Below are 24342 nucleotides of genomic sequence, written 5' to 3'. Positions count from 1 at the left end.
CCCCAAGCCAGAATGGTTAGGGATACATTCTACCAAACTCTTTAGGAGTAACTATGTCTTATATTCTACCAGCAGTTCCAGCCATTTGGAAAAATATAAAATTGGACCCATACCTGACACCATATATCAGAATAAACTTCAAACACATCAGAGAACTAACTGGGGTGGGGGGGAAGAAACCATATAAGGAAAATGAGTGAATTCTTCTTATAATATGCCTGAGGAAACCCCTTCTAACTATGACTCAAAGTCTAGAAAAAATAAATAATAATTTGACTCCATTAAAAATACTTTTGGGCATGCCTGGGTTGTTCAGTTGGTCAGGCGTCTAATTCTTGATTTCAGCTTAGGTCATGATCTCAGGGTTGTGAGATCGAGCTCCACATTGAGCTCTGCGCTGGGTGTGGAGCCTGCTTAAGATTTTCTCTCTCTCTCTCCCTCTGCCTGACCTCCCCCCTCTCCATCCACATTCGCTTTCTCTTTCCCTTTTAAAAAAAATAAATAAAAATAAAAAATACTTTTGCTTAGCAAAAATGAAAAATAGGAGGAAAATACTAGTGACTTACCTGGCAGATAAAGGACCAATATCCTTAATAAAGAGTTCTTTAAAGTGAATGGGGAAACCTTCCCTTTTTGCAACGTGCCGCTACAAGATGGTAGCGCAGATTTCCAAGAAAAATTGAGAGAAAAAAAAAAGACTGGAAACCCAATAGAAAATGGGCAAAGACACAAACTTAAAATGCACACAAATGGCCTTAAATATACAAAAAGGTGCTCAACTTTTCTTATAAGAGCAGTGAGGGCGCCTGGGTGGTTCGGTCGGTTAAGTGTCTGACTCTTGGTTTCAGCTCAGGTCATGATCTCAGGGTTGTGGGATCCAGCCCTGCATCCCGCCCCCCCCCCCCCCCCCCCAGGGAGTTGGCTTGAGATTCTCTTCCTCTGCTCCCCCCCCCCCCCGCTCTTTCTCTCTCAAATAAATTAATATATAAAAAAAAGACACACATACACTTTTAAACATCAGGAAAAGATTCCTGCTGTCCCCATATATCAGTTTCCCATTGCTGCTCTAACAAATTACAACAAACTTGATGGTTTAAAACAACACAAATTTATTCTCTCACAATTCTGGGGTCAGAAGTCTATAATCTGTCTCACTGGGCTAATGTCAAGCTGTTGATGTGGCCGGTTTCTTCCGGAGGCGAAGCTGAATCCTTGCCTTTTCAATCTCCTAGTGGCCCCCTGTGTTCCTTGGCTCACGTCCCTTCTTTCATCTTCCAAGCACATCACGGCCATCTCTGCTACCGCGTTCTCCTGTTCTGCGGTAAAATCTCCTTCTGACGCCCTCCTCATAAGGACCATCTCAAGATCCTTAACATAATCACATCTGCAGAACAGGGTATGTCAAAATAAAGGGGAAAACGTGTTTAGAATGGAGGCGGGAGGCCAGCAGGGGGAGCTCTCACGCCCTCCTACTCCTCAGTTGCAGCCACCACCGGAAGAGAGGAACCTTACCAGTCCAAACCACCTTAGCTGCTACTTGACTACCCCAGCAGGAACAAGAAAGGTTTCCTCTGACCCTGACAACAGCCCAGCCAATGAGAGACTGTCACAACTCAGCCAATGAGAAGCCAGTATACTTCCAACTCCCAGTTTCCTCCAATAGACTTTTTGTTTAGAACATCCTTTCCAACTTCCCCCTTTTCTCTATAAAAGAAGTCCTCTTTGTTCCCCAGACTTGCTTATGGTGTTGCCATACCACGCTTGTCCCAGGTTGCAATTGTCTCTTATTCCCTAATAAACCTATTTTTGATGGTAAATTAACTGGCAGCTTAATTTTTAAGGCTAACAGGTGACACAGTTTCCAGGGATCAGAACCTGAAGATTTGGGGGACCATTGCTCAGCCTCCCACACCCTCCTCCTGTTCACATGAGACCTGAAGTCAGGGTACAGGGATCGGAAGATGTAATCCGGTAGCCACCTGTCTGCCTTGACCTGTTTGCCCTGTTTAATTTGGGCACTATGATGTACTCAAAAGATTAAGCAGATAAAATACATAAACTGGAACTAGATCTGCAGATAGCAACACAAATCGATCTTGAGAACATAATGTTGCGTGAAGAAGGCAAGTTGCAGAAAGATTAAAATATAAACATTACTTCAAAAAGCACAACATCAATGTTTGTGTATGTGAGCAAATGAGACGGGGGAGGTACAAATGCAGGATTCAGCTATATATATATATGTGGTTTTATTTTTTAAATTTTTACTTATTTATTTAGAGAGAGAAAGAGAGAGAGCTTGCATGAGTGGGGGGAGGGGCAGGGGGAGAGAGAGAATTTCAAGCAGACTCCCTGCTGATCAAAGAGCCCAACATGGGACTTGATCTCAGGACCCTGAGATCATGACCTGAGCCGAAATCAAGAGTCTAATGGTCAGCGGACTGAGCCCCCCGGGCGCCCCAGGTTTTGTTTATTTTTAAAAAACAGACCTAGGGGCGCCTGGGTGGCTCAGTTGGTTGAGCGACTGCCTTCGGCTCAGGTCATGATTCCAGGGTCCTGGGATCGGGCCCCCCATCCGAGCTCCCTGCTCGGCGGGAAGCCTGCTTCTCCCTCTCCCACTCCCCCTGCTTGTGTTCCCTCTCTCTCTGTCTCTCTCTCTCTCTGTCAACTAAATAAATAAAATCTTAAAAAAAAAAAAAAACAGACCTAAAGGGGCGCCTGGGTGGCTCAGTCGTTACGCGTCTGCCTTCGGCTCAGGTCGTGATCCCAGGGTCCTGGGCTCGAGCCCCGCATCGGGCTCCCTGCTCAGCGGGAAGCCTGCTTCTCCCTCTCCCGCTCCCCCTTGCTTATGTTCCCTGTTTCGCTGTGTCTGTCTCTGTCAAATACATAAATAAAATCTTAAAAAAAAAAAAAACAGACCTAAAGCACATTTGGAGAAATCTTGACACCTCTTAGATCCAGGTGTGAGGTGCATGTTTGTTTGTTATACTTTTCTGTGGAATTAGAAATATTTCGTTATGGTTCTTTTTTTTTTTATGATTTTTTATCTTTATTTTTAAAGTAGGCTCCACTCCCAGTGCAGAGCCCAGCGTGAGGCTTGGACGCATGACCCTGAGATCGAGACCCAAGCTGAGATCAAGAGTCAGATGCTTAACTGACTGAGCCAGCCGTGTCCCCTGATGATTCTTTTTTTAATGAATAAAAGAAGTGAGGAAGTGAAGACAAAAAGAAAAATAAGAACTCTTTCACTATAGACCTTAGTTTCACCTGATGAAAAATGCATGTCGAAGACTCTGATGTTGAATTTGTCTCAAGGTTTGTGAAGCATTGTCTAATTACTTAAGCCATTTAGAAAAAGTCTTCGTGTGAAATTTAATTCAGTGTTGTCCTAGTGATGTAAATGCATTGATAGTAAAGGTTAGTGAGCTTCTTTCTTTTTTTTTTTTAAGAATCATTTTTAAATGAATAGGTTGGGGACACCTGAGTGGCTCAGTCAGCTAAATGTCTGCCTTTGGCTCAGGTCATGATCCCGGGGTCCTGGGATTGAGCCTGGCGTCAGGCTCCCTGCTCCGCGGGGAGTCTCCCTCTCCCTCTGCCTGCCGCTCCCCCCTGCTTGTGCTCGCTCTCTCTCTCTGACAAATAAATAAAATCTTTAAAAAATAAATAAAACGAATAGGTTGACTTGTTCTCTTGTGGCTTCAAGAGGTTTTTTTTTATCATTGTGGTAAAATATATGTAACAAAATTTGCCATTGTAACAATTTTTAAGTGTACAGTTCATGGCATTAAATACATTCACAATGCTGTATAAACATCACCACTTTTTCCAAAATTTTTCATCGCCCCCAACAGAAACTCTGTACCTGTTACCCAATAATTCCTTATTCCCCCCACACACTTATGCCAGCCCCTGCTACCCTCTGATCCATTTTCTCCCTCTACGAATTTGCCTGTTCTCAATAGTTCATGGAAGTGGGGTCATACGATATGTCCTATTGTGTCTGTCTTCTTTCACTTAGCATCTCTTCAAGGTTCATGCCTGTTGTAGCATGATCAGAATTTCCTTCTTCTTAAAGCTGAATAATATTGGATGGATGCACCACATTTTCTTTATCCATTCATCTGTTGATGGACACTTGGGTCATTTCCACCTTTTGGCAACTGTGAATGTTGTTAGTATGAGCATGGGAGCACAAGTATCCAAGTCTCTGTTTCCAAATCTTTTGGTTGTATACTTAGGAGAGCAATTGCTGGGTCATAAGATCATGCTGCGTTGAATTTTTTTAAGATTTTATTTTTAAGGGGCACCTGGGTGGCTCAGTCTTTAAGCGTCTGCCTTTGGCTCAGGTCATGATCCCAGGGTCCTGGGCTTGAGCCCTGCATCAGACTCCCTGCTCCGTGGGAAGCCTGCTTCTCCCTCTCACACTCCCCCTGCTTGTGTTCCCTCTCTTAATGTATCTCTCTCTGTCAAATAAATAAATAAAATCTTAAAAAAAAAAAGATTTTATTTTTAAGTAATCTCTATGCCCAGCATGGGGCTCGAACTCACAGCCCTGAGATCAAGATTCACTCCCCCCACTGACTGAGCTTGCCAGGGACCTCTGTGTTTAACTTTCTGAGGAACCTCCAAACTTGCCCACAGCGCCTGCACCATTTAACATTCCAACCAACTGTGCACAAGGTTCCAATTTCTCCACATCCTCGCCAACACCTGTCATTTTCCTTTATTATTACTATTGCTCTCCTAGTAGGTGTGAAGTGGCATAAGTTGGTTTAAATAAAGTGATTTCTGACCATTTTTTTTTTCTGAAAGAGAAATACAAAGTAAAGTCTTTCTTCCCCCCTCCCCTTTGTTGTGGTTGATTATTATATTCCACAAGAGGAAAGCGTGATGGGGTCTGGGGAGTTTTTCTGTCTCTGGCCTCCCCTCTCTCATGCTGGGAAATAAGGAAGCCTGCAGGTATCCAGGTATCCAGGTACCCACTGGCAGGGAGGGGAGACTGGTGCTGCTGAGGGAGTCCGAGTGGGAGGGACAGCGTCTTTGTGGGGGTGAGACGCAAAACCCAAGTGGAGGATCAGCCTTGGATGGGAGGGGGCAGAAGAAGGGGGTGGATACCCTCCCGCTTGTAGGTTTTGGGTGGGAAGACAAAGGCTTCTTGCTGGCTCAGTGATATCCCTGGGGAAAGGTCAGGGCTGGAGACTGAGAGTCAGGAAGGGGAGCATAGAGGGAGAAAGTTTATTTTTTTATTTTTTTTTAAGATTTTATTTATTTATCTGAGAGCGAGAATGAGAGAGAGAGAGCATGAGAGGGGGAGGGTCAGAGGGAGAAGCAGACTCCCTGCTGAGCAGGGAGCCCTATGTGGGACTCCATCCCAGGACTCCAGGATCACGACCCGAGCCGAAGGCAGTCGCTTAACCAACTGAGCCACCCAGGCGCCCGAGGGAGAAAGTTTAAAAGGCAGTCCCAGGATATCCAAGAAAGAGAAGGGCCTCCTTCGACCTCACACTCCTCACAGCTGTCCCTGTGGAGTCCCCACTCTCCACCCCAGCCCCTCTCTCCCTCCTTCATCAACTCTCTGCAGCTGGGAGCTTCCAGCAACCCCCCTCCTCTGAATGGCCTCTTTCCAAGGCCACCAACCTCCCTGCCATGACACCCACTGGTCTTTGCCGTCCCCACCTTACTGGACCTCTGGTGGACAGTTACCACAGCTGACCGCTCCCTTCTTCTGCCCTTGACTTCTGTGCAGCCCCCACTCCTGGTTTTCCCGCCACCAAGCCCCAAGGACCCACCTAGACTTCTCCCGTCTCCTCACTTCCCCTGTTCCCAGGCCTTGGCCCCCCAGGCTGGTCACCGTGTATTTCTCTCTGGCTTTAATGCTCAGCTTCCTTTTTTTTTTTTTTTTGGTAAGACTTTATCTTTTAAGTAATCTCTCCACCCAACGTGGGGCTTGAACTCATGACCCCCAGATCAAAAATTGCAGGCTTCCGGGCACCTGGGTGGCTCAGTCGGTTAAGCAGTCTGCCTTCGGCTCGGGTCATGATGCCACGGTCCTGGGATCAAGCCCCATGTTAGGCTCGCTGCTCAGCGCGAAGCCTGCTTCTCCCTCTCCCTCTGCCTGCAGCTCTGCCTGCTTGTCCTCCCTTTCTCTCTGTGTCAAATAAATAAATAAAATCTTAAAAAAAAAAAAAGTTGCAGGCTTCACTGACTGAGCCAGCCAGGTGCCCCTAATGCTCAGCTCCTTAATTCACCTCCCCAAAACTGTTTATCTGTACAGGGGCCACGTTAGCCAGAATGGTTGTCCCATAGTGGTCATCAGCCTAGCCTGCATCAGAGTCACCCGGGGGGACTCGTGCAATCTCGCCTTGCAGGGCCCCACCCCCAGGGTTTCAGATCCAGTAGGTCTGGCCAGGGACCCAAGAATTTGGGACTCTGGCAGTTACCCAGGTGACACTGACCTGCTGCTCTGGGGACCACGGGGAGGGAACCACTGCCTTAAAACACTCATCTGATTACGTTGGTCTCTTTTAAACTCTTGAGTGCCTCGCCATTGCCCTTAAGGTAAATCCAAACTCATTTCTTGGCACTGAGGACCATCTGTGGCACTCATCCTCTCGGCTCTGCCTAGAAAGCCCTCACCGCCCTACTTGTATGGATCCTGTAATGCTTTGCCCAGATGGTACAGAACCATCTGTTATCAGTGCTCACCATGCACAGCTTGCTCCCCCATCACAGACACGCTCCTTGAGGATGAAATGTTGGGGATACCACTCTATCCCTAGAGCCCAGCACAGGGTTTAATACAGTGCCCAGCAAATTGTTGAATGAATTAATGAATGAACGTAAATATTTTCAAGTTTTATTTTATTATTATTTTATTTAAGTACAATAGACATTTTTGCTTGGAGTCCAGATTTATAAAACAAGAGTCAGACTTTTTCTGGTTGGACCAAGATCAAGTCTATAATCCCGAAAACCTGGCCTCCGCTCTGCCCCCTGGCGATAGTCCTAGTCCCAGCCGGAAAACGAATGTACTAGTTAAGGCGTTTCCAGGAACCGGGGCGTGACGAACGGAGGTTCATTTGCATACCCAAAATGCATTGCACACAGGACAATTTCTGACTTAGAAATCACTAGATTTTCCTTTTTTCCTTTGAATTATTTTTCCCCAAAAATAAGGCTGCTCTCACAGAATTGTCCGGGAGAAAGACAGAAATCACTAGTTCTTTCGAGCAAAGAGTCACCATCACTGTTTTCGGGGAAACAGTTACCCGAGAGATGTGTGCGAGGAGTGAGCAGTATACTCTGGTTTCTCTTCAGATCGCATAAATCTTTCGCCTTTTACTAAAGATTTCCGTGGAGAGGAACAATTCTGAGTTTTTACCCAATTTTTTGAGGCCTTGCTTTTGGCAAGGCTACTAACGCTGTTTAAAAAAAAGATTGGTTTTTATGAGTTTTTTTTTTTTCTCAGAGTAGTACGTTGTTCTGGGCAATTTTTAAAGTTGTTTATTCCGGCAGATAACTAAGCTCGCTACTTTGTGCATTGTGTAGGCTTGAAATCTGCGTTTTGAACAATGATTTTCTTTTACTCTCGCGTTTAGCTCAGATATTTCTTCAACAGAAAATAACTAGTTGAGTGGGTTTTGCCCTGACTTTGGATGGAACTTTTTTTGCAAAAAGATGATTGGGGCGTGTCTTTTCACACACATTTTCCAAAGAGGTAAATGCTTGGCGAGATCCGGCACCTCCCTGGTTCTGGCTCCACGTGTTGCATTTACTGTAAGTTTCTTTTGGCTGCTTTTTTTGTGACATAAGCATTGCTGTTGGTTTTGTTGTTTTCCTGATAAGTTCACTAAAACCTGAGCTGGAGGGGCGCCTGGGTGGCTTAGTCGTTAAGCGTCTGCCTTCGGCTCAGGTCATGATCTCAGGGTCCGCGGGTCGAGCCCCGCATCGGGCTCCCGGTTCTGCGGGAAGCCAGCTTTTCTCTCTCTCGCTACCCCCGCTTGTGTTCCCTCCCTCGCTGTCTCTCTGTCAAATAAATAAAATCTTAAAAAAACAAAAAAAACAAAAAAAAAAAACAGAGCTGGATCATTGGTGAAAAATCGGAATGAGAAAGACTTTTAATCATGGTTATAAGGGATTTGATAAAACTCAAGAGGAAGTTAATTTTTTAACCAATCCCATTGGCCAGAATTTAGTTTTGCGATCCCGCCTGGGTGTGGGGTAGGCTGGGAAATGTAGTCTTTCCCCTAGGCAGCCATGAGCCCTGCTAATGGTGTGAGACTCCGGGAGGGAGGGAGTGAATCCTGGGGAAGAAAACTAGCAGTGTTTGAACCAGCAAAGGAGAGAGGGAATCCATCCCGAAGTTCCTTCCTTGAGTTTCTCCACCTCCCAGGCCAGCTCTTCCTCCTTCCTAGACCCTTTTGATGTCCCCCCTCCTTTTTTAAAGATTTATTTATTTGAGAGGGAGGGGGGAGGCGCAGGGGAAAAGGGAGAGAGAGTCCCAAGGGGACTCCACGCTGAGCACGATGCTGAGCACGATGCGGGGCTCAGTCTCATGACCCTGAGATCATGACCTGAGCCGAAACCAAGAGTCGGTGGCTTAACCGACTGAGTCGCCCAGGCGCCCCTTGATGTCCCTTTGTGTAGATGACCGTGGCCCTGGCTCAGGGTGCCTGAGGCAGTTGCCCTCGGTCCAGCCCTGCTCCGCTGGTTCCCGCGTTTGTCACCAGGAAGACTTCTTGACCCGCTGAACTCAGAGCTGGACCTCCTGAACTCAGGAAACTCCTAGAAGCTTCTGCCTGTCCATTTCATCTTTTAGAAACTAACAAATTGCTGAAACAGGAAAAGAAACATCTGGGAACCATACCTGTCCAGGTGAGTCAGAAAGTGCCCACAGGTACCTCAGCTTCATTATAAAATTATAATCCCTCTCTAAATATCCATCCCAAACCCCAATAAAAGGAGCCTTCTTCCCCCCCCCCCCCCCCCCCGCCCGGGGAGTCACAGCTTTGGAAACTCTTCCTTGAGGTCTCCTTATTTGTACAAATAAAGTGACCTTGCAAGGCAGACACCTGCACTCTGTGTGGTCTGGGTCTACAGCTCACCAAGGAGCGGGCTCACGTTGTCTGGTGACATATTCAAACCCTAAGAGGGTCATTTTCCTTTCTTTCTCCCCAGCAAACTGCTCCTCACTTGCCAGCTCGGGTCAGTCAGAATTAAATGCTGGCGGCCAGTGCTGTCTCTGCGTATCCAACGCAGGGGTTTTAAATTTGTTCGTTGTTCACCTTTGGCAAAAACAACCTAGTGTAATGAGCACCCCCAAGCACCCAGATTACAGTCTCCAAATGCCATTCCTTGGTCAAAGGAAGCAGGCTCCTTGGAGAAATGGAGAGTGCAGGCGCCAGCCAGGAAATGTGCCCCTCACAGAGTCTCCCAAAAGCCAAAAATGATATCGATGGACCATTAAGAAGATTCATACATTCAAAGGATCGAGACATCTCCAATCTATTTAAAGCTATAAGTTCGGGGCGCCTGGGTGGCTCCGTCGTTAAGCATCTGCCTTCGGCTCAGGTCATGATCCCAGGGTCCTGGGATCGAGCCCCGCATTGGGCTCCCTGCTCAGCAGGAAGCCTGCCTCTCCCTCTCCCGCTCCCCCTGCTTATGTTCCCTCTCTCTGTCTGTGTCTCTCTCTGTCAAATAAATAAGTAAAATCTTAAAAAAAAATATCTATGAGTTCATAAAGATACTAAATCTGAACTAACTGGTCACTGTGCTGATTGACTTTTGGTGTCTGCTTGACTGGGCTAAGAGATGCCCCCAGAGCTGGTAAAACATTATTTCTGGGTGTGTCTGTGAGGGTGTTTCTGGGAGAGGTTAGCGTCTGAACCAATGGACTGAGAGGATGGTCCTTCCAAGTGGGTGGGCCTCACCCAACCTGTTGAGGGCCTGAGTAGAACACAAATGTAGAGGAAGGGCAAATTGGCTCTTTTTTCACTAGAGCTGGGACACATCTTCTGCCTTTGGACATCAGCTCCTGGATCTTGGCCCTAATTTCCACTTACATCACCAGCTTTCCTGGGTCTTCATCTGCAGATGGCAGATCATGGGACTTCTCAGCCTCCATAACTTCATGAGCCAATTCCCATCATAAACCTCCTCTTATATCTATTTATCTCCCATTTGGCTATTTGTGTGTATGTTAAACATGAGCCATAATTTTAAAGTTTTAAATATATTTAAAAAAATTTTTTTTAACATTTTATTTTTAAGTAATCTCTACACCCCACATGGGGCTCGAATTTACAGCCCTGAGATTAAGTCACATACCCTGCCGACTGAGTCAGGCGCCCCTAAATATATAAACATTTTATTTATTTAAGAGAGAGAGAGCATGAGGGGGAGAGGGGCAGAGGGAGAAGCAGACTCCCCAAGATCATGACCTGAGCAGAAGGCAGACGCTCCACTGACTGAGCCACCCAGGCGCCCCACCCCTAAATATATTTTTAAAACAAATTTGTGAGTGGTAACATGTGCTTCTTCATTAATAGATTAAATAGATAAAATAATAGATAAATAAATAGGATCAAGTGGCAAGTCTAAGGACTACCATAATTTCAAAGTTGCGATGGAACATGAACAATATTTCAAGATCTCTGCAGCAACCATAATGGGACAAGAACCTAAACGCCAAAGTTAATCGTGGGAGGAGATGCTAAATTTCAGTTAGAGGTTAGTGAAAATAAAGATGAATTTCCGATCCACGTTTGCAGCCCCTCTGCATTCTGTCCATGAGTTTCAGAGCTCTGGGCTGCATTCTTTTGCCTCCAGGTATTCAGCACAAACCATCCCCTGTGTGGGTAGCAGGTTTCGAATTTATCAAAGCACATTCACGCACAGTCATTTATTTAGTGGGAATTCCTGACCATCTCATGAAGTTGGAAGGTGCTATTAGGCCCATTTTACAGGTGGGAACCTGGAGGATAAACACTTAACTCACTTCTTTGAGGTGGCACGATGATAATGACCAAGCTGGAAATGGAACCAGGTCCCCTAACTCCCGGCCCACTGCTGACTCTTTTATATTCAGCTCCCTTCCCCGGAAATGCTGTTTAATTACATTTTCACGAAGTTTTTGTTTGTTTGTTTGTTCTTTAAAGGTTTTATTTATTTATTTGACAGAGAGAGAGAGCGCGCACAGCAGAGGGAGAGGGAGAAGCAGACTCCCCGCTGAGCAGCGAGCCTGATGCTGGACTCGATCCCAGGATCCCTGGGATCATGACCTGAGCCAAAGGTAGACGCTTAACCGACTGAGCCACCCAGGCGCCCCATCTCGAAGTTCTATTTTGAGAGAATCCACAGCCTTTCTTTGAGTTCATCATCCTGTTTTGTCATCTCTCAGGACACCCACAGAGCGGTCACATTGATTCCTGTGGCAGTTGGGCATCCAGGAGCTATGATTTACCCGTGAGCAGAGGTGGTCATTATCCCATCAATGGGAGAACGTCAGTCCTGCAAGGCGCTGGTCACCTCCCTTTGACCTTTGACAAGTCACTCTCTTGCACCCGGTCTCAGTTTCTACTTTTGTAAAACAGGGTGATAACTGTCCTCCCTTGGTTTGGGGGGAAGCTGTGAAGATTGGCTAAAATTGTAACAGTAAGGAGGGGAGAGGAGGTGCTATGTCCATGGGAGGAATTGTCACCTGTGATGTTGTCATTGCCATGAGTTAGGGCTGAGCCTACCCACCCCTTGCCTTTAGAAGTCAAAGATATGGATCACGGGGGAGGGGGAAAAAAAGAAGTCAAAGATCAATAACCCCCAATAAAGATCAATCAAAAGAATGATCCATAAACCCCAACTCTCTAACCTTATCACCCACTTTATTCCTTTTGAGGAGTCTACACTCTGGACGAACTGAAGTATGACGGTGCCCTTGCGTCCCTCAATGTCCCCACCTCTGTACACTTAACTCGTGCTCTGCCCACTGCCTGGATGGCCCTCTCCCATGCCTTACCCTGGGGGATGCCCATTATCCAGGTTCCAGCTTGCAGACTTCAGCTTCCTCCAGGGAGCCACCCCTGACCCTCCAGCAGAGGTTCAGTGTGCCAGCCCCATGCTCCCACTTTCTGATCGCCGTCTAACTGTCTGACTTCTTATCTGTCTGTCTGCACTTCATGCTGTGCATTCCCCGAGGTTGGAGACCATATCTACGTTGTTCTCTGGTTTTCCAGGGCTTAGTGCATTTTGGTCTGAGCCTCACTTGCCTCATCTGCAAAGTGGGAATGAAACTTACCTTGCAGGGTGTGCTGGACCCCTGTACTTTGCTGCCAAGCATCTATTCCTCCTCCTTCCTGATAAGGGTACCCCAAACTTCCTTTGGGAAACTAATCCCCTCCTATTATTCTCTGTTCAGTGGCTGCTCAGCTCTGAGGAGGTTATCATTAAGGTTTTCTGTCACTTGCAACCCCAAACACAAGGATTAAATGACATAATGCATACAGATATAATTCAGCAAACATTCTTTGGACATCCAGTCTCTGGCCAGCCAGAGATGAAAAGTCAGACATAGCCACTGCCTTTGCAAAACTTAAGTGCCAAGCACACAGTAGAGGTTCATCAAATGTAATCTTTCCCCCTTTGCTACCCATGGGCCGGGTGCGTGGCCGCCTAGAAGATTCACAATAAATATTTACTGAATCAAATTATTTATCCAAAGCTTCCATTGGCCAAAGTCCGGAAGAGAGGCTCCCAGGAACCAGGAGTGTCAGACCGCAGGTAGCTGGTTTATGGTGAAGCTGTTTGCTCAGCCAGTGCCGGGCAGCCTCCTTTCTGCAGGGAGGGCATCTGCTCCACAGCAAGTGGTGTGAGCCACCCAGTTGCCAGACCCCGAACCAGGCCTCAGAAGCTCAGACCACTGCTGCTCCCTGGGGTGGGCGGGGGAGGGGAAAAACAAGACCCCAGAGTGCAGGCTGTCTTGTTCATTTTGAAGTCAGGCATCCTTTGGGAATCCGAAGAAAGCTACAGGACCTCTCATGAAAGAAAAAAAAAAAAGTGCATACAGTTGGCCATTCTGGGGTCCATGGATCCCGTGAAGCCAGGTTACAGACTCCTGAGCAAGAAGAGCTGCAAGGTTTCTTCTCCATCTAAGGTCCTATGAATCTGTTTCTTGGTTTGTTTTCACCTGGGAAAAGTTCCACTCCTCCGCTGCAGTAATATGCCTGAATATCTTAGTCTGTTTGGGCTCCCAGAGCAGGGGGCCAGGGACAGAGGGCTTAGGAAAAACATGAAGGTATTTCCCCCAGTTCTGGGGGCTGGAAGCCCAAGATCGGGGGCCAGCACACGGCTTCTGGTGAGCACCCCCGTCTGGGTTACAGATGCCCATTGTTGTCCCACCTTGCACACAGGAGAGGACAGGGGTGCTCGCTGGGGTCCCTCTTATTAGGGCACTAATCCCATTCAGGAGGGCTCCACCCTCATGACCTAGTCACCTCCCCCAGGGCCCCCTCCAAACACCACCACCCTGGGGGATAGCATTTCAACATGTGAATTTGGGGGGACACATTCAGCCCATACCAATGCCCTTCGGAAGGTCCAAATCCCTTTTGGAAAACTCCTCCCCCAGAGGAGCTGCGGGCCTCATGGTAGGTGGCCTAGTCTTCCCAAAGGGAAGAGAGAAGCTACACGAGGTGCTGGTGGAGATTCGAATCCACACAGAGGGGCTGGCTGCAGCTGCCAGTAAAAAGTGGGCTGAGAGGAGGGGAGAGGGCTGGGGGGCGTGTGGAGAGGGGGTGACGGCCAGTGACCCCAGAGGCTCCTCACCCCCTCCGTGTCCCTGGATACGGGATCTGAGTGCCTTTCCTGCTCCCAGAGGCTGCTCCAAGGACACGGCCCCGTGATGGTGACGGAGCTCTACAGGTAAGGCCTCTGCAGAAAGTTTGAACGTGCAGGTGGGCAGGTCGGGGATCCACTCGTCCGATGGCGCTAAAGAGAGACGTCTCACCGGTAAGTTGCCTTCCCTCCACCTGCAGTGGCCTGCCTCGTCTTTGGTCCCTCCTGCCCTCTGGGAACAGGGACAAGGTTCAGATGACACCTGGGAAGCTCCTCAGGGGGCGCCCACAGTGCAGGTTAGGGTTACTTGGTGAAACCTCGGTGAGTCTGTCGGGAGAGGCGGGAGGCGTTACCGGCCCCCCGCTGAGGCCGCCTGCATCCCCTCCCTGTGAGGGTGGTCCCTGCTCCCGGCAGACACCTGGCATTCTTGGGGCGGGCTGCTGATGCCATCGCGGAGGGGAGCAAAGGTCGCTCAGGGGAGGCAGGGGCCGCCAGAGGTGGGGGAGGGCGGTGACGGCGCCGCACCGCAGCCTGATCGCCCTCAAACCCCGATCGGATCTTCACCTCCTCCGGAGGCTGCCAGCCCACGGCCGCCCGCCAGTGGCAGCCCACCCGTGGACCGTCCCCAGCACGCGGCGAGCACTCGATGTTGTCCCTCCCAAGTCGTTTATTGAGATCGTAGGTCCCGGATTTCTCGGCAGCGGGTACACAGGTCTATTTTTGCCGTTTGCGGCAACCTCCGGCAGGCTGGGCTCCAAGCTAAACAGAGGGGGGGGGACTAGAGCTGGGACTGTTGTCCAGCAGCTGCCAGTTTTCACGTAAGGACTGCAGGGCACGCCACACCCTGAACCACACACCCAGCGGCACCGCATGAGGCTCCTGCTCCCCTGAACGGGCAGGCCCGCCAAGGACTCGTGGGTGGACGAGGGGGCCGCCTCTGAGCTCTGCCCTGCCCAGCGCAGGAGGGGGAGGCATGTGGAGCCAGGGCGACTCATGATCGGGCTGGTCATGCCTGGTCGCACTCTCTCCTGGCCTGCTGTTGTGGGTGACATTCAGATGGTGGCGAAGGAGACCAGGCTTCCCTGGTGAGTCGGGCTGTGGCCACCGTGGCCTTGGCCGGGCGACCCCGTGAGTCCCCAACCTGGCTGAGGGGCGAGGTGGCGGCCTCCACATCTTCTGAAGAGAATTAGAGACGGGGAACAATTCGTGTCATCAGGGCAGGGCCAGGTGGCTGGCCCTTCTGCTTCAGACACTACCCCAAAAGCCTGATGACGGAGGAAGACCCCATGTCTCCGGGTTTCAACCACACACAGACCGGTCAAGGAAGTTTGAAAGAGATTTATTTAAAAACAGAACAAAAAAGAAGCTTTGGTATTTCAAAACCCGACAATCATCAATCACTAGAAAGTTAAATACCTCCCCTAAAGGCCAGAAGTACAAAAGCACAGATCTCCCCAGGCTCATACCGGGGGATGAGCCGAGACCCGTGCCCCCTGCACAGGCGGGGCAGCGACGGGTGGAGATCACCTCCACGACTCACTGTCTCAAGGGGATGCGAAAGCCATCCAGCCGAATCTCAACAACAATAAATTAAAAATTCAGTCGAGAAAGAACACATTAAATTAGAAATAGAACACAATTTTTCCTAAACAAGTCTTTTCAAAAGAGGGTCTATATCCTGGGACAGAAGAAAGGGAGCAGAAGGAGTGAGTTCAATTTCAAGTATTTTCCATCTAGGTTCACTTTATTTTATTGAGTCGAAAGCTTACAAAGAGTCCACTGGCCCTCCCCTCCCGCTCCCTGATGCCGACTCCTGAACATCCACATGCGCTCTGCGTCACTGGTGTCCCCAACAAGGCACAAAAGGGTGGGTGCTTTCAAAGGCTCCCTTGTTCGTGCAGCAGGACTGTCAGCGCTGGGTGTCTTGTGCAGACGGGGCTGAAAGCAGGGCTGTTGGTGCGCTCAGACACTGGGATCTTCCTGTTGAATTAACAAAACAAGTTGTTATTCTTCACCACCAACCCCGTGGAAGCTACACGACTACCAGGGGGAGCAGGTGACAGAGATGACCCTGGTGGCCCCCCGCCCAGGCTCTGATCTGGCTCTGCAGGCGCTCCTGGCCCAGGGACGTGCGACAGCCACCGTGTAGTCCGTGGCCAGGACACCTCCGCAGGCTGGCGCGGTGTGCACTGGGCTCTGCTCCGCCGTGGCCCAGCTCGAGCCCGAGGAGATGGAGGGACAGGGGGGTAGCACCCCAAAATTAGGGGTTTGGCTCCTCCTCCCGATCAGGTGGGGAACCAAGGGCAGATGGGTATATGCCAGAAGCCCACCAAGCAGCAGGGAAAAGCAGCTTGCCTACTTCACAGAGGCTGTCAGACCCACGCAATGCAAATTTAGCACCTGTTCTATTAAAGCTCGGGAAGATTTCTTTCTCATCTGACTTTCCGTTTGTTCTTTAAGCTCGGAGCTCAGACCTGCTGCCCACCCTTCTCCCACTCCCTCAGGATGAGCGCTACTTCTTCTCAACCTGGCCTCGGGCCAGAAACTAGAAACCAGAAGGCACGAAGCCCTCTGTGGAGGTAATGAGGCATCTCTCCTGAGTTGGCCCAGGCTCCTTAACTGCTGAGAGCACAGATCGAGACCTAATGTATCTCCCCACTCACTAGTCCGACAAGAAGAGAGGAGAGAAAGGGAAGCAAGCCCATTTCCCTCTGAGGGACTTTCTCCTGTGACTGCCAATAATGGACTCCCTTCTGTTCCCTCTCCCGGGAAACCCCGGCAGTGAGAAAGCACGGAGGGCTGGGTGGCAGGGCAGACGAGGCGGCCTCCCCGAGGCTGAGCCTGAGCCTCAAGACACATTCTAGCTGAGAGTACCACAGTGGCTAGGCTCAAAGTCACGGCTTCCTGGGGGCAAAGAGGTTTCAGGAAACAGGAGGGGAGGATCGTGCCCTGCGCTGACAAGATGACCCCCTTAGCAGGCCTCCAGCAATTGGCAGTGAACGGGCCCTCAGGGGTGAGGACAGGGGTCCCCCCCCTGCAGCTTGGACGGAGGCTCGGGTCAACGTAGAGGTTTGTTGCAATTATTTGTAAATGCTGAGATTTACTGGGGGAGGGAAGGGACTGTCCCTGGGAGGCCAGCAGACTCAGCTACCCACCACTGTCCCTTCCTATGGTCTCCTCTTAGAACTCACTTTTTCATATCCTCTCTAAACACACTCACTCCCCTCTATGTTGCGGGTGGAGGGTACTGGCTTAGAAGGGGACCCCAGTATGACCCGGGCCCTCCCCTGTGCTGGCCTCAGCACAGAACACAAGGCCGGGGCTTTATACCTTACTCCTGAAGAAGGGCTTGGCCCCAGGCCCACAGTACTCGTTGTAGATGAGCTTGAAGAGGAAGAGGTGGAAGAGGGTGATGAGGGAGGCCACGCTGAACCAGAAGAGGAAGGGCAGCCCAGGGTCCTGCTGGGCCATGTGCTCATCGTGGGCCAGAATGGCCTTGAGGTGCAGCGTGTGGCGCAGGTCCTGCAGGTGTGTGAGGTCGGTGGAGATGTAGAGCAGCGGCGTGATGGGCTGCGTCACCATGACCGGGAAGGTGTGGCCCTGGGGCGCCGAGGTCAGCTCCACAGGCTCCTCCAGGCAGCCCGCCTCGCACGCGTAGATCTTGACGGGCTGGCCGCGCGACTCCACGGACACATGCAGGTACGGCTTGCCCTCGGCGTCTGCGAGCACAGCCAGGTTGATGTGGTCGTTCTTGTAACGGATGCCGTGCAGGGCGTAGCTGTTGTGCAGCACGTCGGGGTCGGCCTGGAACTGGAGGTGGTTCTCGGTGAACTGCAGCCCCCCGAAGCTGAGCACCATGCCCTGCAGGATGCCTGGGGCGCCGACCCTCACCAGCCCCTTGCAGCCGCGCTTCTGCAAGGTCAGCCTCCACAGGTTGGAGAGCTGCAGGGTCTGCTGGACGGAGGCCAGGCGGCCCGGCCAGAGGTTCTCAGCGTGCATGGTGGCGTGGCCGCTGAAGCAGTGGTCTTCGTAGTTGAGTGTCGACTCCATCTGGTCGCGCTCCCGGTGGCTCAGGCTGGGGCTGAGCAGGGGGGCTGGTGAACAGGAGAGCATGTAGTACAGCGTCAGGTTCACGGTCAGGCCCGACGGGGTGTGGGCGTCCGTGATCTTCTTCATTTCCACGCCTGTAACGCCACAAAGGGTGCACGTTAAGGAGGAATGGCGTGGCCGGGAGGCTGAGGTCATGACATGAAGAGCAGCAGAGAATGAACCTTTGGCCCCTAGGGAGGCACAGGCAGCTCCAGTCTCCCCCGAGGGGAGAAAGTCATTCTGCCTGGCTCCCCCACATGACCAACTTGACCCTGTGGGCCGGAAACCTAAAATCCTGTTCGAAGCGGGGCCTCCTGCCAGCGCCCAGAAGAACACAGACGGGGCCAGGACATGGTGGCAGCTGAAAAGTCCAGCCCTCTGTGTCCACAAGACTCATCAGCGCCCTGGCCCGTCTCAGCCTGCTCCTTGCTAACATCTTTTTCCAGTCCTGTAGCTTTAAATAACATCTGAACACTCGATCTCCCACATCTGTATGAATTCTAGACTCAAACAGCTAACTGCCCATTGGGTGTCTCCACCCGGATGCCCGACAGGCATTTTGAACCTGACTCTTCCAGCCCCAGGCCAATCCTTCCCCAACTTATCTCCGGACACTTGCTCAAGCCTTCCCCACACATTTAGAAGTCACCCTCAAATTCTCACGCCCCACGCCTAGTCCATGCAAAGTCCCGGTGGCACCACCTCCAAAAGTATCAGAAGCCGTCCACTTCGGTCTGTGCGGTCACAACTCTGGTCCCAGCCACCCTCCTCTTTCACCTGAGCTCCTGCAAAATCCTCCTATGGGGTCTCCGTGTCCCGCTTTCATCCCCTTTCATCCCCTCACAGTCGGTACTCTGCACACAGCAGCCAGAGGGAGCTTTAAAAACGTACAGCTCGTGGTGTCTGTGCTCTGTTTTCTATCGCAGAGAATCAAAATCACCATCCTCATCAAGGTCTACAAGGCCCTTTCAGGGTCTGGCGATCACCCCCTCTCCCTTGCTCGGCCACACTGGCCTCAACCACACCTCCTCCTGCCTTAGGGCCTCTGACCTGCCGGCTCCCTCCACATCATCACTTGGCTGGTTTCTTGCTATTCAGGTCTTAGCTAAGTGCTTCCTCCTCGGAGAGGCCTCCCTCACAACTGGAGCTAAACAGAAGCCCCACCCCACCCTTCCCCTCACCCTGTCACCCTCCAACACATACTTTTAACTTCACAGAACTTTTTATTCTAAAAAGTTTTCTTGCTTATTCATTCAGATTTTCACTTTTCTAGTGTCACCTTCCTCCTGCCCAGAATTTGAGCAAGCACCAAGAGAACAGGAACTTTGTTCTATTCACTTCTATGTATCCCTCGTATGCGGAGAACAGTCCCTGGCAAGATCCACTCAATACTTGCTGAGTGAATTAAAAACACGTTGAGCAACTAAGTTTAAGGATTTAGACAACAAGCACCCTGGAACCCAAAATCTCTCTCTCATCTAGAATAGGATTTCCTTTACTGCAACAGTCAACGGGGGAAAGAAGCTTTCATTTGACCTGCCCATTCCAACTTGCTGGAGCAGAAGTTCCATTCCCTTCCAGTGAAAAGGTGCAGCCACTCTGGCCAAGGCACACTTCAGCCTAGCGAAAGTCCTGCCTTGGGGGCGCCTGGGACACATGACTCTTGATCTTGGGGTTGTGAGTTCAAGCCCCACGTTGGGCACAGAGTTCACTTAAAATAAAAGAAAAAAAAAAAAAGCCCATGCCTGTCACCAGCCAGACTGGGGGAACTGAGAACAAGAATCTGGGGACGGCCAGGACTCTCTCTGCCTGTTGATTTATCCTTTAAAAACTGACCCCCACATCCATTCTCCAAATCAGTCCTCATCTACAAGAACAAGTAACAGTAAGACCTGTCCTTCACGCTCATTCTTTCATCAGACTCTCCCAAAAGTCCACTGAGGTCTGTGCTACTGTTATTACTGAACACAAGCCCATGGGGATCACTTAACTGGTCCAAGATCACACAAATACTAAGTGGTAGAGCAGAGAGAGTCAGCCCCAGGTCAATGGCCAAGCCCCGTGTAACCACCCCACTACTCCCCTTCAGTGTCACCTCCGTATATTTCAGCGGGGTATCTCCAGGGTGCACCGTGGACACCCTGGTGTAAAGTGTGGACTGGGGACCAAGAACTGGCCAGGCCTCACCTGGGCTGAAGAGCTGAGCCCAGAGGCGCTGGTGGTCCTGAAGTAGCTCAGCCGCTGGCATCTCCAAGAGCTCCAGCATTTCCTTTCGGGCCAAATCCTGGAGCACCTTGAACTCCTTGGCTGCTTTGCTTTTGAGCACCTGGGGGCTAATGGGGCCTGAAACATGCACCACCCACAACACTGTCTCGTCCAGCTGTGTCTTGGGAGCCACTTGGAGCCGGTTCACTAGCTTCTTGGCGGCCACCACCACCAGGTGCACCAGCCCCGTGGGAAAAGGCGGGGACCGGCCTGAGTAGAGGAGGAACTGATGGTCTCCCACCTTCTCCAGGGTACTGGTGAAGGCTCTGGGGGCCGGGCCGGCAGTGGGCCCCACAGTCTGCAGGGCGGCCACCCGCTCCGTGGGATTGTTGAGCTGGATACGCTGCAGATAGACGTGGGGTCGGCCCCGGTGCGCCAGAAAGTCCTCTTGCAGCAGCACGCAGTCGCGGCCGGATCCTGTGACCAGGCCGGAGGCCGAGGCGGGCCCGGGGACGGCGGCCGCAGGGCCGGGGCCCGAGGTCCCCAGCTGCAGGCAACGCACTCGGCGCAGCAGCCCCTCACGCAGCAGCAGCACCGACTCTCCCGCTTCGGAGAGGGCACTGAGCGGGCGTAGCTGCACGAAGGGCACGAAGTCCGGCGCCACGGCGGGCTCTCGTTCTCCAGGAGTCACCCACAGCCGGTTGGCGGCCACGTCCAGTGCCAGGAAGCCGTTGGCCACCAGGGCCGGCACTCCAGGGCCCAGCGGGACAGCCTCGCCGCGCTCCCGCAGGCCGCGCCAGGCGCGGGTGGCCCCCTCCAGGCAGGCAGAGGGCTCGGCGGCGCCCGGCTCGCCGCGGGCCCAGGGCAGCAGGTGCAGGCCGCCCGCGGCCCGCCGCGCCCCGGAGCCGGCGAACCACAGAAGCAGCAGCAAGAGGCCGAGCAGGCAGAGTAGGCGGCGGGCCCAGCTGCTCGATAGGAGTCCCGGCAGCCCCTTAAGCCGCTGCTGCAGCCACATCGGGCCGCCAGGCGCGGCGCGGGGGCGGCCGCCGGGCCCGCCGCCCAGCCCACCGGCCCGGCCGCCCGCGCCTCACTCCCCGGCCCGGACCGCGGCGCCCACTCCGGCCCCCGCCGCAGCCGCCGCAGCCGCCGCAGCAGCAGCAGCCTCCGCCGCTTCCTCCTCCTTCTCGGTTGCCCCCGGCCGTCAAACAGCACCGGCCGTCAAGCACTGCCGGGTCTTTTGCGACAAGCGGGAAAGAAGGGGGCGGAGGGAAGAGGCAGGGGTGGGCCAGAGATGAGGGGGCGGAGCCACGATGACGACGCGGCGGGAGCCGCGGGGGCTGGACGGTAGGATCCCGGGCTGGTAGAGCGAAGTCCCAGGGAGGGCTGGGGTCTGGGGGAGGGGTGGGGGAGTGGAAGTATCCAACTCACTTATAAAAAAAAAAAATACTGAGGGCGCCTGGGTGGCTCAGTTGGTTAAGCGACTGCCTTCGGCTCAGGTCATGATCCAGGAGTCCCTGGATCGAGTCCCGCATCGGGCTCCCTGCTCAGCAGAGAGTCTGCTTCTCCCTCTGACCCTCCCCCCTCTCATGTGCGCGCTCTCTCTCTCTCTCTCTCTCTCATTCTCTCTGTCTCAAATAAATAAATAAAAAAAATCTTAAAAAAAAAAAAATACTGAGTCAGCCAAACCGAACACGTGTTGGGCTCCCTTTGCTACTGATGGATTCAACAGCCCTAAGAGTGGAAAAAAATTAAAAAGGAAACTTTTCTGTAAAAATGACGATCCTCCCTGCAAAAAAATTTAGTATAGATAAGAAAGGAGGAAAGAAAGAAAGAAAGAAAGAAAAGAAAGAAAGAAAGAAAGAAAAAGACCACTGTAAACTAGACTTTTTAGGAAATATTTTGTTGACAACTCTTCCAGACCTGTCTGGCTGCATGTACAGTATATGGAGACACGAGTCCCACCCAGGACTGTCCATTTCTCTACCATACCAAGTCGTCTTCTTGATGTCACCCTGAGTTTTAACTTATTAAATGACATAAGACACTAAAGTCTCATTATTTGAAAATGCCTTTAAATTGTGAATCATCAGTGCAAAAGAGAAATTTTGCTTTGTTTCTGGGGAAAAAATTCAACACAAGCACAGGGGCGGACAATGGGGAGATTGTTTCCATTTTGGTTTCAGGACATTCCAAAACCAGACAGTGCTTCCCAGTTGTTGAAAATTAAACGGTCATTTGAGGCGGCTTCCTGTGGGCTGTGAGCAGACACTGGTATGTTTGCTGAGTTGGGGTGCCAGCATCCTGTGAGAAGGTACCTGTCCAGGTGATCCTACAGGATGCTCACTTATTTTTTTTTTCAAGGTTATTATCAAAGCATAAACACAATTTTTTTAAACATTTTATTTATTTTTTTAGTAATCTCTGTACCCAACGTGGGGCATAAACTCCCTACCCCGAGATCAAGAGTCACATGCTCTTACGACGGAGCCAGCCAGGCACCCCCATAAATACACTTCTTAATTCCCACCTGGTTCACAAACCCCACAGAGTATGTTCATGGAGGTGCAGGAATCCATGACCTACCGTTAGAAAGACAGGCTCTATCCAACCGCCTTGGGAAGGCAGAAGTCTTCGGGTGGCACAGTGTGGTGAGAACAAAGGACCAGGCTTGATTCTGACTGTGAAATGGGGATGACAAGAGAATCTGCCTCTCATGTTTTTGAGGAATAAATAAGTTAATGCAAGCAAGGAATGTAAGGTGCATGACACATAGTGAATGTTCAGTAAATGTAAACCCACATAATTATATTTGTTATTACAATCAACTGTGTAATAGACATATACCTTGGCTCACTTACGTGAATGTTTCAGGGGGAGCAATTCCTAGAAGCAGATTCCTGGGTCAAAGGGAAGCCTCATTATTTGTGCTCTTCACTCCCTTGCCACTCTACCTACCCTCCTCTGCCCCCCCCCCACCCCTAAGCAGGGGAATCACAGCCCAGGGTCAGCAACAGAGCCACAACAAAGCCAGGGGTCAAGAGCACAGAGGACCCTGGCCTCAGGCTCTCTGGGCTTTGAATCTTGGCCTTACCCCTTGCTAGTAAGTCAGCTGACTTCCCTGGGCCTCAGTTTCTCCATCCATAACGTGGGGATTATAAAAGAGAGTAGGCTTACTCTCAGACTTCAGTGACACGGGCATGTGATACATTTAGCTATTCACCATTTTTTACCCATTAAGAGTGCTGAGGAGGTGAAGGGTGACGTCGTCCCCTCTCCTGACCCGTTATTCTGTTCCTCTCTCTAGACGCAACCACCGCTATTTTCCATTCACAGAAATTGTAGCATGTAATATACACTTGTATCTCTCTATTTTCACTTAACGGAACAGCTTGGAAATCCTATCGTTATTGTTATTAAAGGGGCTAAGTGCCAGTGGGACTAGCTGAGGGCCGGCGGGCAGCTGGATGTGGCGGAGGCCAGCACCCTTCCCTGGCTCAGGCTCAGCAAAGGAAATGGATAAAAGAAGGAAAGTGAGAAAAGCACCCCCACCCCTTGGCACCAGACAACTGCCCTCCGGGCCAGCCATCCTTTCTGCAGCTTCCCAGGAAACCAGAGTCCTGCGCCTTTAACTGTTCACAACACGTGCAGCACGTACCAGCTGTAACATCTGGGCAGCAGACACGGCTGGTTAAGGAGACAGGCTCTCCTTCTGGATGAAGTTTGTACCAGGTTCAAGTTCCAGCAATTTGGCAAAGGGAGCAGGAAAGAGATACGGAAGGAACGGAAGGCAGGCTTCGCCTGGGTGAATCCTTTCTTCAGGGAAGGCCAGCAGCCCCCCAGATGGATTGCCTCTCCTGAGTTACACTGACTCTGGGCACGTGGACCACGGGAACCCCAAGGCCCAAGGATTTTTTCTGTCCACAGTACCTGACCATAGAGGTTCTCCTTGGATCCCAGCAAATGGAAAGTTCGAGTGGGTTCTAAAGCCGCTTCCCTTACCAGGCTCCTGCATCAGCTGTGTGATGTTGAGCAGGTTGCTTCGCTTCTCTGGGCCTCAGTTTCCTTATTTCACAAATAGGGGCACTACTGCCCAACTCACAGAGCTGTTGTGAACATAGAGTGAGAAAGAGCTTTGGTGAAAACTGAGCCAGCCAACATGTGCTCATTCTCCACCCCTCTGCTCATCCCTCCATTTCCTTCTCGAAGGATCTGGAATTTCAGTCT

At 51.1% G+C, this 24342-nt stretch overlaps 1 protein-coding gene, 1 long non-coding RNA gene and 1 other non-coding gene across 3 annotated transcripts; 2 read left to right on the top strand and 1 right to left on the bottom strand.

The window, feature by feature from the left end:
- The first annotated feature begins 7297 nt into the window (after positions 1-7297).
- On the top strand, positions 7298-7414 carry LOC112812407 (U5 spliceosomal RNA). The gene has a single exon (XR_003205266.1). It is a non-coding gene; the product is annotated as a U5 spliceosomal RNA (small nuclear RNA).
- Positions 7415-8074: 660 nt separating this feature from the next.
- LOC141374459 (uncharacterized) lies at positions 8075-12881 on the top strand. Its single transcript, XR_012381368.1, has 3 exons — positions 8075-8896; positions 11181-11290; positions 11399-12881. It is a non-coding gene; the product is annotated as an uncharacterized lncRNA (long non-coding RNA).
- A 2266-nt stretch (positions 12882-15147) lies between these two features.
- Positions 15148-21325, bottom strand: KIAA2013 (KIAA2013 ortholog). The gene is made up of 3 exons (XM_025855738.2): positions 20101-21325; positions 17155-18008; positions 15148-15804 (listed from the first exon to the last, which is right to left on the bottom strand). Exons 1-3 carry the CDS (start codon positions 21131-21133, stop codon positions 15787-15789), a joined length of 1905 nt encoding a protein of 634 aa, XP_025711523.1. The 5' UTR covers positions 21134-21325; the 3' UTR covers positions 15148-15786.
- Positions 21326-24342: the final 3017 nt, after the last annotated feature.

Source organism: Callorhinus ursinus, unplaced genomic scaffold (assembly GCF_003265705.2).
Source record: "Callorhinus ursinus isolate GAN/ISIS: 27379988/994484 unplaced genomic scaffold, GSC_fseal_2.0 scaffold18, whole genome shotgun sequence".
Lineage (NCBI taxonomy): Eukaryota > Metazoa > Chordata > Mammalia > Carnivora > Otariidae > Callorhinus > Callorhinus ursinus.
This window is presented reverse-complemented; position numbering and strand designations above follow the sequence as displayed.

Coding starts and splice junctions, on each gene's coding strand:
- KIAA2013 (XM_025855738.2), bottom strand. CDS start 21,133: ATGTGGCTGCAGCAGCGGCTTAAGGGGCTGCCGGGACTCCTATCGAGC. Junction 18,009..20,100: donor GGCTCAGCTCTTCAGCCCAG/GTGAGGCCTGGC, acceptor GTGGCGTTACAG/GCGTGGAAATGAAGAAGATC.